The 13,877-nt window shown below is 39.2% G+C and overlaps 1 protein-coding gene across 1 annotated transcript in view; it reads right to left on the bottom strand.

The window, feature by feature from the left end:
* Positions 1–756: 756 nt before the first annotated feature.
* Positions 757–13,877, bottom strand: part of cnga1b (cyclic nucleotide gated channel subunit alpha 1b) — a 25,595-nt gene continuing 12,474 nt past the window's right edge. Inside the window, exons 8-15 of the mRNA XM_071334228.1 lie at positions 12,603–12,732; positions 12,333–12,418; positions 10,906–10,999; positions 10,640–10,774; positions 8,870–9,013; positions 7,306–7,537; positions 5,544–5,719; positions 757–1,893 (exon numbers count right to left, since the gene is read on the bottom strand). Of these exons, the coding sequence (XP_071190329.1) occupies positions 1,666–1,893; positions 5,544–5,719; positions 7,306–7,537; positions 8,870–9,013; positions 10,640–10,774; positions 10,906–10,999; positions 12,333–12,418; positions 12,603–12,732 (1,225 nt within the window). The 3' untranslated portion in view covers positions 757–1,665. The remainder of the gene's footprint in view (positions 1,894–5,543; positions 5,720–7,305; positions 7,538–8,869; positions 9,014–10,639; positions 10,775–10,905; positions 11,000–12,332; positions 12,419–12,602; positions 12,733–13,877) is intronic.

Raw genomic sequence — 13,877 nt, 5'->3', positions numbered from 1 at the left:
AGGAAGTAGGTGGGTCTTTCATTGTGTATTGGGCTGCCTGTGTAAACGCCCATTCAAAAACAGTGCATGACTTGCACCAGGAAGTAGGTGGGTCTTTCATTGTGTATTGGGCTGCCTGTCTAAACGCCCATTCAAAAACAGTACATGACTTGCACCAGGAAGTAGGTGGGTCTTTCATTGTGTATTGGGCTGCCTGTGTAAACGCCCATTCAAAAACAGTGCATGACTTGCACCAGGAAGTAGGTGGGTCTTTCATTGTGTATTGGGCTGCCTGTCTAAACGCCCATTCAAAAACAGTACATGACTTGCACCAGGAAGTAGGTGGGTCTTTCATTGTGTATTGGGCTGCCTGTCTAAACGCCCATTCAAAAACAGTACATGACTTGCACCAGGAAGTAGGTGGGTCTTTCATTGTGTATTGGGCTGCCTGTCTAAACGCCCATTCAAAAACAGTGCATGACCTGCACCAGGAAGTAGGTGGGTCTTTCATTGTGTATTGGGCTGTCTGTCTAAACGCCCATTCAGAAACAGTACATGACTTGCACCAGGAAGTAGGTGGGTCTTTCATCGTGTAACCAGGAAGTAGGTGGGTCTTTCATTGTGTAACCAGGAAGTAGGTGGGTCTTTCATTGTGTATTGGGCTGCCTGTCTAGACGCAGCCTGATAAATAAACTGTCCAATCATATATTCTGTTCTCTTCTGTGGACATATGACACTGAGATAGTGCTTCCTTATAAAATGTCTTTAATGTGTTTATTTATGCTTTAACTTTATACTTCCATCGCTCATCACTACGGTAACAATTCTTTACAATAACTAGCTTTTATTTCCAACATATTACAACACGATGATCCAACCAAACCACCAATTCACCCATTGATCCGTTGATTGATTGATTAAACATATTCAAGAAGTAATTTTGACACTTCAAATAATACTGTAATCATTTATTGTTTGTAATTTACAAAATGTTTGTAGACTGACTGTATGTTGTGGATCATTTGTAAATGATTTCAATTCTACTGTACGGCATAATAAAGTTAACCAATTATGTGTTATTATTAATAATAATAATATTAAATCAAATATCACATATCAATGAAGTAGTATGTTACATTAAATATCCCCTACAGATCATGGATACTTTAATAGTGAGCATAAATTACATAATAATAGAAAATAAAACACTTTCTAAATAAGAAATAATAACAAGAACATATTTTTTGGGGCTTTTAAAAGGTTATAATGTGGTGGTGAATATTTGGGTGACAGAACAAGACAACAAGAATAGAAAGTTATTCTGATCTGACATTCTCTTTGTAACTATTCAGAAAGGACTCTGTATATCAAGTAGATTATGTTTTTTTTCTCTCCCTATGGCTCTTTTTGGTCACCTGTGGATCAACCCACTCAAGATACTGAGAGGTCAGTCAACTCTTCGCGTCACTCAAATTCCTCTACCGCCTGGATGCCATTGATGCTTGCTGTTGTTGTTTAGTGTCCCTTTCCCCAACCCACGTTTGCTCTGCTTGCTCTTACATCATTACATTTAGGTCATTTAGCGGACGCTCTTACCCAGAGTGACTTCCAGTCAGCCAACTATAGTAGGTAGGTAAGACCTCCCTCAAAAACATAACGAACACAGAAACAGCGGGACTATTTATTCTATTCTGTGGTTGCCGCGGTACCCGTCTCCACCCCTATCTCCTCGACCTCCTGGACTGGAGCCACCACTTTCTTCTCCAGTCGGGTGACTCTGCGTTTCAGTCTGCTCTGGCCCGCCTCGTGTTCGGCGAGGAGCCGGGCGTATCGCGTCTGGAGGGACTCCAGCGTTGCTGTCATCCTCTCCACCTTCTCTTCCATGTCCTTGGGGTCCGGGCCCTGCGCCGCCACCTAGTGAACCATCAATACTTTGATTAATGAGTCAATCAATTGATCGGTCAGTTAGTTGATCAGATAATCAATTAATAACCAAAACTCCTCCATATCCTGGAGTCCGGGCCTTCTTCGCCACCTAATCATCAATCAATACATCCATCAGTCGGTCGGTCGGCTAACTGATCAGTCAGTCAGTCAGTCAGTCAATCAATCAGACTTCCAGGTCCAGCAGGTTGTCCTACAGCATGGCCCAAGCATCATGACCTTCACCCTAACTACTGTGTTATAGCTGTGTTATAGCTGTGTTGTAAATGTGTTATAGCTGTGTTGTAAATGTGTTATAGCTGTGTTGTAAATGTGTTATAGCTGTGTTGTAAATGTGTTATAGCTGTGTTGTAAATGTGTTATAGCTGTGTGTTATAGAGGTGTTATAGATGTGTTATAGCTGTGTTATAGATGTGTTATAGTTGTGTGTTATAGAGGTGTTATATATGTGTTATAACTGTGTTTTATAGAGGTGTTATAGATGTGTTATAGCTGTGTTAGAGGTGTTATAGATGTATTATAGTTGTGTGTTATAGATGTGTTATAGTTGTGTGTTATAGAGGTGTTATATATGTGTTATAACTGTGTGTTATAGATGTGTTATAGCTGCGTTATAGCTGTGTTAAAGATGTGTTATATAGAGGTGTTATAGAGGGGTTATATAGGTGTTATAGAGGATTATAGAGGTGGTATAGAGGGGTTATAGAGGTGTTATAGAGGGGTTATATAGGTGTTATAGAGGATTATAGAGGTGTTATATAGAGGTGTTATAGAGGGGTTATATAGGTGTTATAGGGGATTATAGAGGTGTTATATAGAGGTGTTATAGAGGGGTTATAGAGGAGTTATAGAGGGGTTATATAGAGGTGTTATAGAGGGGTTATAGAGGAGTTATAGAGGGGTTATAGAGGGGTTATAGAGGTGTTATAGAGGATTATAGAGGTGTTATATAGAGGTGTTATAGAGGGGTTATAGAGGTGTTATATAGGAGTTATAGAGTGGTTATAGAGGGGTTATATAGAGGTGTTATAGAGGGGTTATATAGGTGTTATAGAGGATTATAGAGGTGTTATATAGAGGTGTTATAGAGGGGTTATAGAGGAGTTATAGAGGGGTTATATAGAGGTGTTATAGAGGGGTTATAGAGGAGTTATAGAGGGGTTATAGAGGGGTTATAGAGGTGTTATAGAGGATTATAGAGGTGTTATATAGAGGTGTTATAGAGGGGTTATAGAGGTGTTATATAGGAGTTATAGAGTGGTTATAGAGGGGTTATAGAGGGGTTATAGAGGTGTTATATAGGTGTTATAGAGGAGTTATATAGAGGTGTTATAGAGGGGTGTTATAGAGGGGTGTTATAGAGGGGTGTTATAGAGGGGTGTTATAGAGGGGTTATATAGAGGAGTTATAGAGGGGTTATAGAGGTGTTATATATAGGGGTTATAGAGGTGTTATATAGGTGTTATAGAGGAGTTATATAGAGGTGTTATATAGAGGTGTTATAGAGGGGTTATATAGGGGTTATAGAGGGGTTATATAGAGGTGTTATAGAGGGGTTATATAGAGGTGTTATAGAGGGGTTATATAGAGGTGTTATAGAGGGGTTATATAGGGGTTATAGAGGGGTTATATAGAGGTGTTATAGAGGGGTTATAGAGGAGTTATAGAGGTGTTATAGAGGGGTTATATAGAGGTGTTATAGAGGGGTTATATAGAGGTGTTATAGAGGGGTTATATAGGGGTTATATAGAGGTGTTATAGAGGGGTTATATAGGGGTTATAGAGGGGTTATATAGAGGTGGTATAGAGGGGTTATAGAGGTGTTATATAGAGGTGTTATATAGAGATGTTATATAGAGGTGTTATAGAGGGGTTATAGAGGAGTTATAGAGGGGTTATATAGAGGTGTTATAGAGGGGTTATAGAGGAGTTATAGAGGGGTTATAGAGGGGTTATAGAGGTGTTATAGAGGGGTTATAGAGGTGTTATAGAGGTGTTATAGAGGTGTTATAGAGGGGTTATATAGGGGTTATAGAGGGGTTATATAGAGGTGTTATAGAGGGGTTATAGAGGAGTTATAGAGGTGTTATAGAGGGGTTATATAGAGGTGTTATAGAGGGGTTATATAGAGGTGTTATAGAGGGGTTATAAAGGGGTTATAGAGGGGTTATATAGAGGTGTTATAGAGGGGTTATAGAGGTGTTATAGAGGGGTTATAGAGGTGTTATATAGAGGTGTTATAGAGGGGTTATAGAGGTGTTATATAGAGGTGTTATAGAGGGGTTATAGAGGAGTTATAGAGGGGTTATAGAGGTGTTATAGAGGGGTTATATAGGTGTTATAGAGGTGTTATAGAGGTGTTATATAGGGGTTATAGAGGGGTTATATAGAGGTGTTATAGAGGGGTTATAGAGGAGTTATATAGGTGTTATATAGAGGTGTTAAAGAGGGGTTATATATGGGTTATAGAGGAGTTATATAGGGGTTATAGAGGTGTTATATAGAGGTGTTATATAGAGGTGTTATAGAGGGGTTATATAGGGGTTATATAGAGGTGTTATAGAGGGGTTATATAGGGGTTATAGAGGGGTTATATAGAGGTGGTATAGAGGGGTTATAGAGGTGTTATATAGAGGTGTTATATAGAGATGTTATATAGAGGTGTTATAGAGGGGTTATAGAGGAGTTATAGAGGGGTTATATAGAGGTGTTATAGAGGGGTTATAGAGGAGTTATAGAGGGGTTATAGAGGGGTTATAGAGGTGTTATAGAGGGGTTATAGAGGTGTTAGAGGTGTTATAGAGGTGTTATAGAGGGGTTATATAGGGGTTATAGAGGGGTTATATAGAGGTGTTATAGAGGGGTTATAGAGGAGTTATAGAGGTGTTATAGAGGGGTTATATAGAGGTGTTATAGAGGGGTTATATAGAGGTGTTATAGAGGGGTTATAAAGGGGTTATAGAGGGGTTATATAGAGGTGTTATAGAGGGGTTATAGAGGTGTTATAGAGGGGTTATAGAGGTGTTATATAGAGGTGTTATAGAGGGGTTATAGAGGTGTTATATAGAGGTGTTATAGAGGGGTTATAGAGGAGTTATAGAGGGGTTATAGAGGTGTTATAGAGGGGTTATATAGGTGTTATAGAGGTGTTATAGAGGTGTTATATAGGGGTTATAGAGGGGTTATATAGAGGTGTTATAGAGGGGTTATAGAGGAGTTATATAGGTGTTATATAGAGGTGTTAAAGAGGGGTTATATATGGGTTATAGAGGAGTTATATAGGGGTTATAGAGGTGTTATATAGAGGTGTTATATAGAGGTGTTATAGAGGGGTTATAGAGCTGTTATAGAGGGGTTATAGAGGTGTTATATAGAGGTGTTATATAGAGGTGTTATAGAGGTGTTATAGAGGGGTTATAGAGGTGTTATAGAGGAGTTATAGAGGTGTTATATAGAGGTGTTATAGAGGGGTTATAGAGGTGTTATATAGGGGTTATAGAGGGGTTATAGAGGAGTTATATATGGGTTATAGAGGAGTTATAGAGGGGTTATAGAGGGGTTATAGAGGGGTTATAGAGGTGTTATAGAGGGGTTATAGAGGGGTTATAGAGGGGTTATACCTCCAGGTCCAGCAGGTTGTCCTTCATCAGGATCTGCCGTCCCTTCTCCTCCAACATGGCTTTAGCATCAGGATACTCCGACAGGGCCTCCATCAGGTCGTCTTTAGAGAGGCAGAACAGGTCAGAGTACCCAACGCTCCTGATGTTAGCAGTCCTCCTGTTTCCAGCCCTGGAACCTGGAATCAAAAGAAGCACAGCAACAACTTCTTGAGTTGAGGAATCTTTACTTTAGTATCCAGCAGCAGATCAGGAAACAATACAGCAGACAGGAGACAACACAGCAGATCAGGAGACAATACAGCAGATCAGGAGACAATACAGCAGATCAGGAGACAACACAGCAGACAACACAGCAGATCAGGAGACAATACAGCAGATCAGGAGACAATAGAGCAGATCAAGAGACAACACAGCAGATCAGGAGACAATACAGCAGAGCAGGAGACAATACAGCAGATCAGGAGACAACACAGCAGATCAGGAGACAATACAGCAGATCAGGAGACAACACAGCAGATCAGGAGACAATACAGCAGATCAGGAGACAACACAGCAGATCAGGAGACAATACAGCAGATCAGGAGACAATACAGCAGATCAGGAGACAACACAGCAGATCAGGAGACAACACAACAGATCAGGAGACAACACAGCAGAACAGGAGACAATACAGCAGATCAGGAGACAATACAGCAGATCAGGAGACAACACAGCAGATCAGGAGACACCACAGCAGATCAGGAGACAACACAGCAGATCAGGAGACAACGCAGCAGATCAGGAGACAATACAGCAGATCAGGAGACAACACAGCAGATCAGGAGACAATACAGCAGATCAGGAGACAATACAGCAGATCAGGAGACAATACAGCAGATCAGGAGACAATACAGCAGATCAGGAGAAAACACAGCAGATCAGGAGACAACACAGCAGATCAGGAGACAACACAGCAGATCAGGAGACAATACAGCAGATCAGGAGACAACACAGCAGATCAGGAGACAATACAGCAGAGTGTAGCCATGTTCCTAACTCTGAACCATTCTGAACCAGTCTGAACCAGTCTGAACTAGTCTGAACTAGTCTGAGTTGTCCTCAGGTGTCTTTAACTCTGAACCAGTCTGAACCAGTCTGAACCAGTCTGAGTTGTCCTCAGGTGTTCCTAACTCTGAACCAGTCTGAACCAGTCTGAACCAGTCTGAGTTGTCCTCAGGTGTTCCTAACTCTGAACCAGTCTGAACCAGTCTGAACCATTCTGAGTTGTCCTCAGGTGTTCCTAACTCTGAACCAGTCTGAACCAGTCTGAACCATTCTGAGTTGTCCTCAGGTGTTCCTAACTCTGAACCAGTCTGAACCAGTCTGAACCAGTCTGAACCAGTCTGAGTTTTCCTCAGGTGTTCCTAACTCTGAACCAGTCTGAACCAGTCTGAACCAGTCTGAATTGTCCTCAGGTGTTCCTAACTCTGAACCAGTCTGAACCAGTCTGAACCAGTCTGGATTGTCCTCAGGTGTTCCTAACTCTGAACCAGTCTGAACCAGTCTGAACCAGTCTGAGTTGTCCTCAGGTCTAGTAGTGTTTTACCTCTCAGCTCCAACCTGAAGAACCGTTCTAATCATTAGCATGCCCGTATCCTACTTGCATGTTCATTATTTTGATAGTTCCTGTCTCACCAATCTTGGTTCTTCACCATCGCTGTGTGAAACCTCTTCCAAATGAATGACCCGATAATATATTCCAGAAGTATAACTTCCTACAAACCCTTTATGGACAGAATACTGATCTCCCCGAAGTAGCTCCCATCGCTAAGGACAACAAACTGTTTGATCCCGTCGTCGGCGACAACGGCCAGCTTCCCTTCCTTGATGATGTACATCTCTCGTCCGATGTCTCCCTTCTTACAGATGTAATCACCTGGACTGTAGACCTGAGGCTGGAGCTTTAATACCAACTCTACCAGGAGGCCAGCCTCACAGTCAGCAAAGATACGCACCTTGAGAGAGAGAGAGAGAGAGAGAGAGAGAGAGAGAGAGAGAGAGAGAGAGAGAGAGAGAGAGAGAGAGAGAGAGAGAGAGAGGGAGAGAGAGAGAGAGAGAGAGAGAGAGAGAGAGAGAGAGAGAGAGAGAGAGAGAGAGAGAGAGAGAGAGAGAGAGAGAGAGAGAGAGAGAGAGAGAGAGAGAGACAGACAGACAGACAGACAGACAGACAGACAGACAGACAGACAGACAGACAGACAGACAGACAGACAGACAGACAGACAGACAGACAGACAGACAGACAGACAGACAGACAGACAGACAGACAGACAGACAGACAGACAGACAGACAGACAGACAGACAGACAGACAGACAGACAGACAGACAGACAGACAGACAGACAGACAGACAGGATGGAACATTAATACCAACTCTACCAGGAGACCAGCCTCACAGTCAGCAGGTGCATTTCTCAAATCATGTTATTGCGAGTCTAGCTCCGGAGTGGAGGAGGAGGGTGGGAGGGAGAGAGAGAGGAAGGGGGGGAGAAAGGGAGAGAGGAAGGGGGGAGAAAGGGAGAGTTGGAAGGGGGGGAGAAAGGGAGAGGAAGGGGGGAGAGAGAGAGAGGAAGGGGGGGAGAAAGGGAGAGAGGAAAGGGGGAGAAAGGGAGAGAGGACGGGGGGGAGAAAGGGAGAGGAAGGGGGGGAGAAAGGGAGAGAGGAAGGGGGAGAAAGGGAGAGAGGAAGGGGGGAGAAAGGGAGAGAGGAAGGGGGAGAAAGGAAGAGAAGAAGGGGGGGAGAGAGAGAGGAAGGGGAGGGACAAAGGGAGTGGTGGGAATTACGTTTTTTCCAATGACTCTTCTATTCTGGAGTGATGGAGATTAAAATGAAGAGAGAGGTAAGAAATAGGACAGAAAGAGAGTTCTCTGTCTCTCCGAGAGAGAGAGAGAGAGAGAGAGAGAGAGAGAGAGAGAGAGAGAGAGTTCTCTGTTCTCGAGAGAGAGAGAGAGAGAGAGAGAGAGAGAGAGAGAGAGAGTTCTCTGTTCTCGAGAGAGAAAGAGAGAGAGAGAGTTCTCTGTTCTCGAGAGAGAGAGAGAGAGAGAGAGAGAGAGAGAGAGAGAGAGAGAGAGAGAGAGAGAGAGAGAGAGTTCTCTGTTCTCGAGAGAGAGAGAGAGAGAGAGAGAGAGAGAGAGAGAGAGAGAGAGAGAGAGAGAGAGAGAGAGAGAGAGAGAGAGAGAGAGAGAGAGTTCTCTGTTCTCGAGAGAGAGAGAGAGAGAGAGAGAGAGAGAGAGAGAGAGAGAGAGAGTTCTCTGTTCTCGAGAGAGAAAGAGAGAGAGAGAGTTCTCTACCTTCTTCAGTGTGTCCAGGTGGACGTTGATAGCGATCTCAGCCCTGAGTTTATCAGGAAGGAACTTTAGCACCTCCCTCTCGTCTACTGCCTTCTTATTGGTCCACAGGTAGTCAAACCACTTGATCACCCTCTTCTCCAGGTCCTGCAGATCACGAGATTGTCTTTTTTATTCCCCAAGGAGAAAAGTACTTCCCTTCCACTCTTCCCCAGAAATATCACCCTAATACAGAAATGTAATCTAAATGTGTCTAAAAAATATAATCTAATTATACCGTATTATCAATATATCTTAATATAACCCCAAATACATCAGAAATATATTCCAAATATATCAGAAATATAACCCAAATATATCAGAAATGTAACCCAAATATATCAGAAATGTAACCCAAATATATCAGAAATATAACCCAAATATATCAGAAATATTACCCAAATATATCAGAAATATTACCCAAATATATCAGAAATATAATCCAAATATATCAGAAATATAACCCAAATACATCAGAAATATAACTCAAATATATCAGAAATATAACCCAAATATATCAGAAATATAACCCAAATATATCAGAAATGTAACCCAAATATATCAGAAATATTACCCAAATATATCAGAAATATAATCCAAATATATCAGAAATATAACCCAAATACATCAGAAATATAACTCAAATATATCAGAAATATAACCGAAATATATCAGAAATATAATCCAAAGACGTCAGAAATATATTCCAAATATATCAGAAATATAACCCAAAATATATCAGAAATGTAACCCAAATATATCAGAAATATTACCCAAATATATCAGAAATATAACCCAAATATATCAGAAATATTACCCAAATATATCAGAAATATAATCCAAATATATCAGAAATATAACCCAAATACATCAGAAATATAACCCAAATATATCAGAAATATTACCCAAATATATCAGAAATGTAACCCAAATATATCAGAAATATTACCCAAATATATCAGAAATATAATCCAAATATATCAGAAATATAACCCAAATATATCAGATATATAACCCAAATATATCAGAAAAATAATCGAAATATATCAGAAATATTTTTGAAATAAATCAGAAATATAATCTAATTATACTGTATTATCAATATATCTTAATATAACCCCAAATATATCAGAAATATTACCCAAATATATCAGAAATATTACCCAAATATATCAGAAATATTACCCAAATATATCAGAAATATATTCGAAATATATCAGAAATATAACCCAAATATATCAGAAATATAATCCAAATATATCAGAAATATTACCCAAATATATCAGAAATATAACCCAAATATATCAGAAATATTACCCAAATATATCAGAAATATAACCCAAATATATCAGAAATATAACCGAAATATATCAGATATATAACCCAAATATATCAGAAATATAATCCAAAGACATCAGAAATATATTCCAAATATATCAGAAATATAACCCAAATATATCAGAAATGTAACCCAAATATATCAGAAATATTACCCAAATATATCAGAAATATAATCCAAATTTATCAGAAATATAACACAAATACAGCAGAAATATAACTGAAATTTATCAGAAATGTAACCTAAATTATTTTAGAAATATAATCCAAATATATCAGAAATATAATCCAAATATATCAGAAATAGTTCCTAGGTATAACAGGGATGATCAGCCTACCTTAGGGACCTTGTAGAGCCTAGATTTAGGGTTCAGGGGTCAGAGGTTATCATCCTACCTTGGTGACCTTTCTGAAAGTCATGTACTGTTTGATGGCGTCTATCCTGGCCTGGAAGTTAGCCCTGGCAGCGTTCATGTTGGTGATCATGGAACCTACGTTACCTACGATGGTAGCAAAGATCAACACGCCAACCTGGAGCACAGAAACACAGAGATGACGTAGGTCTGGAACAAAAGCCTGCACACCCTGAACCTCTCACAGATTTAGATCGCATCTGTAGCTAAAATCAGGAAGTGACCTCATCCATCTGAAGCTACACCCACCAGGAAGTCTGTGACGACGAAGAAGTACTCGGAGTTCTGTACAGGGGGAGGAGTCTCTCCGATTGTTGTGAGTGTCAGGGTCGACCAGTACATGCTGTAAGATAGGATAGGATTACTATAGTATTACTCCATCATTACTATATAACTACTATATAATTACTATATTATAACTATAATATTGCTACATTATAGGACAGAATAGGATTACTATAAGAGTACTACATGATTACTATAGAATGACTGTATTATTACTGTATTCTTACTGTATTAGTACTTTAGAATTACTATATTATAGGAGAGAGTAGGATTACTATAGTATTACTACATAATTACTACATTACTATAGAATTACTGTATTATTACTATGTAATGACTATATAATTACTGTATTGTAGGAGAGGACAGGATTACTATAGTATTCCTATATAATTACTACATTACTATAGAATTACTGTATTGTAGGAGAGGACAGGATTACTATAGTATTCCTATATAATTACTATATTTTTACTATAGAATTAGTACAGAATTACTATAATGTTACTTTATAATGACTATATTACAGGATAGGATTGCTATAGGATTACTATAATGTTACTTTATAATGACTATATTACAGGATAGGATTACTATAGGATTACTATAATGTTACTTTATAATGACTATATTACAGGATAGGATTACTTTAATGTTACTTTATAATGACTATATTACAGGATAGGATTACTATAGGATTACTATAATGTTACTTTATAATGACTATATTACAGGATAGGATTACTATAATGTTACTTTATAATGACTATATTATTGCTTTATATTATGAGAAGAGTGAACTTGAATGTACAGTAAGTAGCTCATCTTCTCTGATTGCTGATGAGGTATGTATAGGTATATATTGATGAGGTATATATAGGTATATACTGATGAGGTATATATAGGTATAAACTGATGAGATATATAGGTATATACTGATGAGGTATATATAGGTATATATTGATGAGGTATATATAGGTATATACTGATGAGGTATATATAGGTATATATTGATGAGGTATATATAGGTATATACTGATGAGGTATATATAGGTATATACTGATGAGGTATATATAGGTATATACTGATGAGGCATATATAGGTATATACTGATGAGGTATATACTGATGAGGTATATACTGATGAGGTATATATAGGTATATATTGTTAGACATAGGAGAACTCCTACCTGTAGGTATATATTGATGAGGTATATATAGGTATATATTGTTAGACATAGGAGAACCTCTACCTGTAGGCATATATTGATGAGGTATATATAGGTATATATTGATGAGGTATATATAGGTATATATTGATGAGGTATATATAGGTATATATTGATGAGGTATATATAGGTATATATTATTAGACGTAGGAGAACCTCTACCTGTAGGCATACTTCCGGACCAAACGGCCAAACTCAGGGTCCGTCGTGTCGGGGTACACAAACTTATTAGCTCCGAAACCAATCGCCTTGGAGAGAAGATTATTAAAATTTCTTAATCAGAGAAATGCAAACAACAAGCATTCACTATTATTCAGAAGAAGAGGAGGAGCAGTAGAGAGTTTCAGTGTGTGTGTGTGTGTGTGTGTGTGTGTGTGTGTGTGTGTGTGTGTGTGTGTGTGTGTGTGTGTGTGTGTGTGTGTGTGTGTGTACCTTGGAGAAGGAGTAGTAAAGACAAGCGTTCCAGTGTATGATGATGACGATGTACATGACGAGGTTGGAGATACGCAGAACATTGGGGAAGTTGGTCCTCGTCTCTGTCCTCTGGAAGAACTCCAACATCCTGGGGATAACATGGAGAGGGAGGGAGGGTTGAATCAATGTAGGTAGAGAGAGAGATGGAGGGAGGGATGGATCAATGTAGGTAGAGAGAGATGGAGGGAACAAGGGATGAACAGATCAATGGAGGTAGAGAGAGAGAGGGAACAAGGGATGAATGGATCAATGTAGGTAGAGAGAGAGAGAGATGGAGGGATGGATCAATGTAGGTAGAGAGAGAGAGAGATGGAGGGATGGAGATATACAGCAAATTGGGGAAGTTGGTGCGAATCTCTGTCCTCTCGGTGGTTCTACATGGATTCCTGGGAGTGCATTCTGATGAAGATCATCAAAGGTAAGTGAATATTTATAATACTATTTCTGACTTCTGTTGACTCCACAACATGGCGGGTATCTTTATGGCTTGTTTTGGTCTCTGAGCGCTGTACTCAGATTATTGCATGGTGTGTTTTTTCCGTAAAGTTTGTTTGAAATCTGACACAGCGGTTGCATTAAGGAGAAGTTTATCTAAAGTTCCATGTATAATACTTGTATCTTTTATCAATGTTTATTATGAGTATTTCTGTAAATTGATGTGGCTCTCTGCAAAATCACCGGATGTTTTGGAGGCAAAACATTTCTGACCATAACGCGCCAATGTAAACTAAGATTTTTGGATATAAATATGAACTTTATCGAACAAAACATACATGTATTGTGTAACATGAAGTCCTATGAGTGTCATCTGATGAAGATCATCAAAGGTTAGTGATTAATTTTATCTCTATTTCTGCTTTTTGTGACTCCTCTCTTTGGCTGGGAAAATGGCTGTGTTTTTCTGTTACTTGGCGCTGACCTAACATAATCAGATGGTGTACTTTCGTCGTAAAGCCTTTTTGAAATCGGACACTGTGGTGGGATTAACAACAAGTTTATCTTTAAAATGGTGTAAAATTCCTTGTATGTTTGAGGAATTTTCAATTTGGGATTTCTGTTGTTTTGAATTTGGCGCCCTGCACTTTCACTGGCTGTTGTCATATCGATCTGTTGTCATGGTTGACTCACCTGTAGATTCTGAACAGCTTGTTGAATCATATCTCTAGTTGACTCACCTGTTAATTCTGAACAGCTTGTTGAATCATATCTCTGATTGACTCACTTGTTGATTCT

This window comes from Salvelinus alpinus, chromosome 11, assembly GCF_045679555.1.
Source record: "Salvelinus alpinus chromosome 11, SLU_Salpinus.1, whole genome shotgun sequence".
Lineage (NCBI taxonomy): Eukaryota > Metazoa > Chordata > Actinopteri > Salmoniformes > Salmonidae > Salvelinus > Salvelinus alpinus.
The sequence above is the reverse complement of the archived record's forward strand: the minus strand, read 5'-3'. Positions and strand labels throughout refer to the sequence as shown.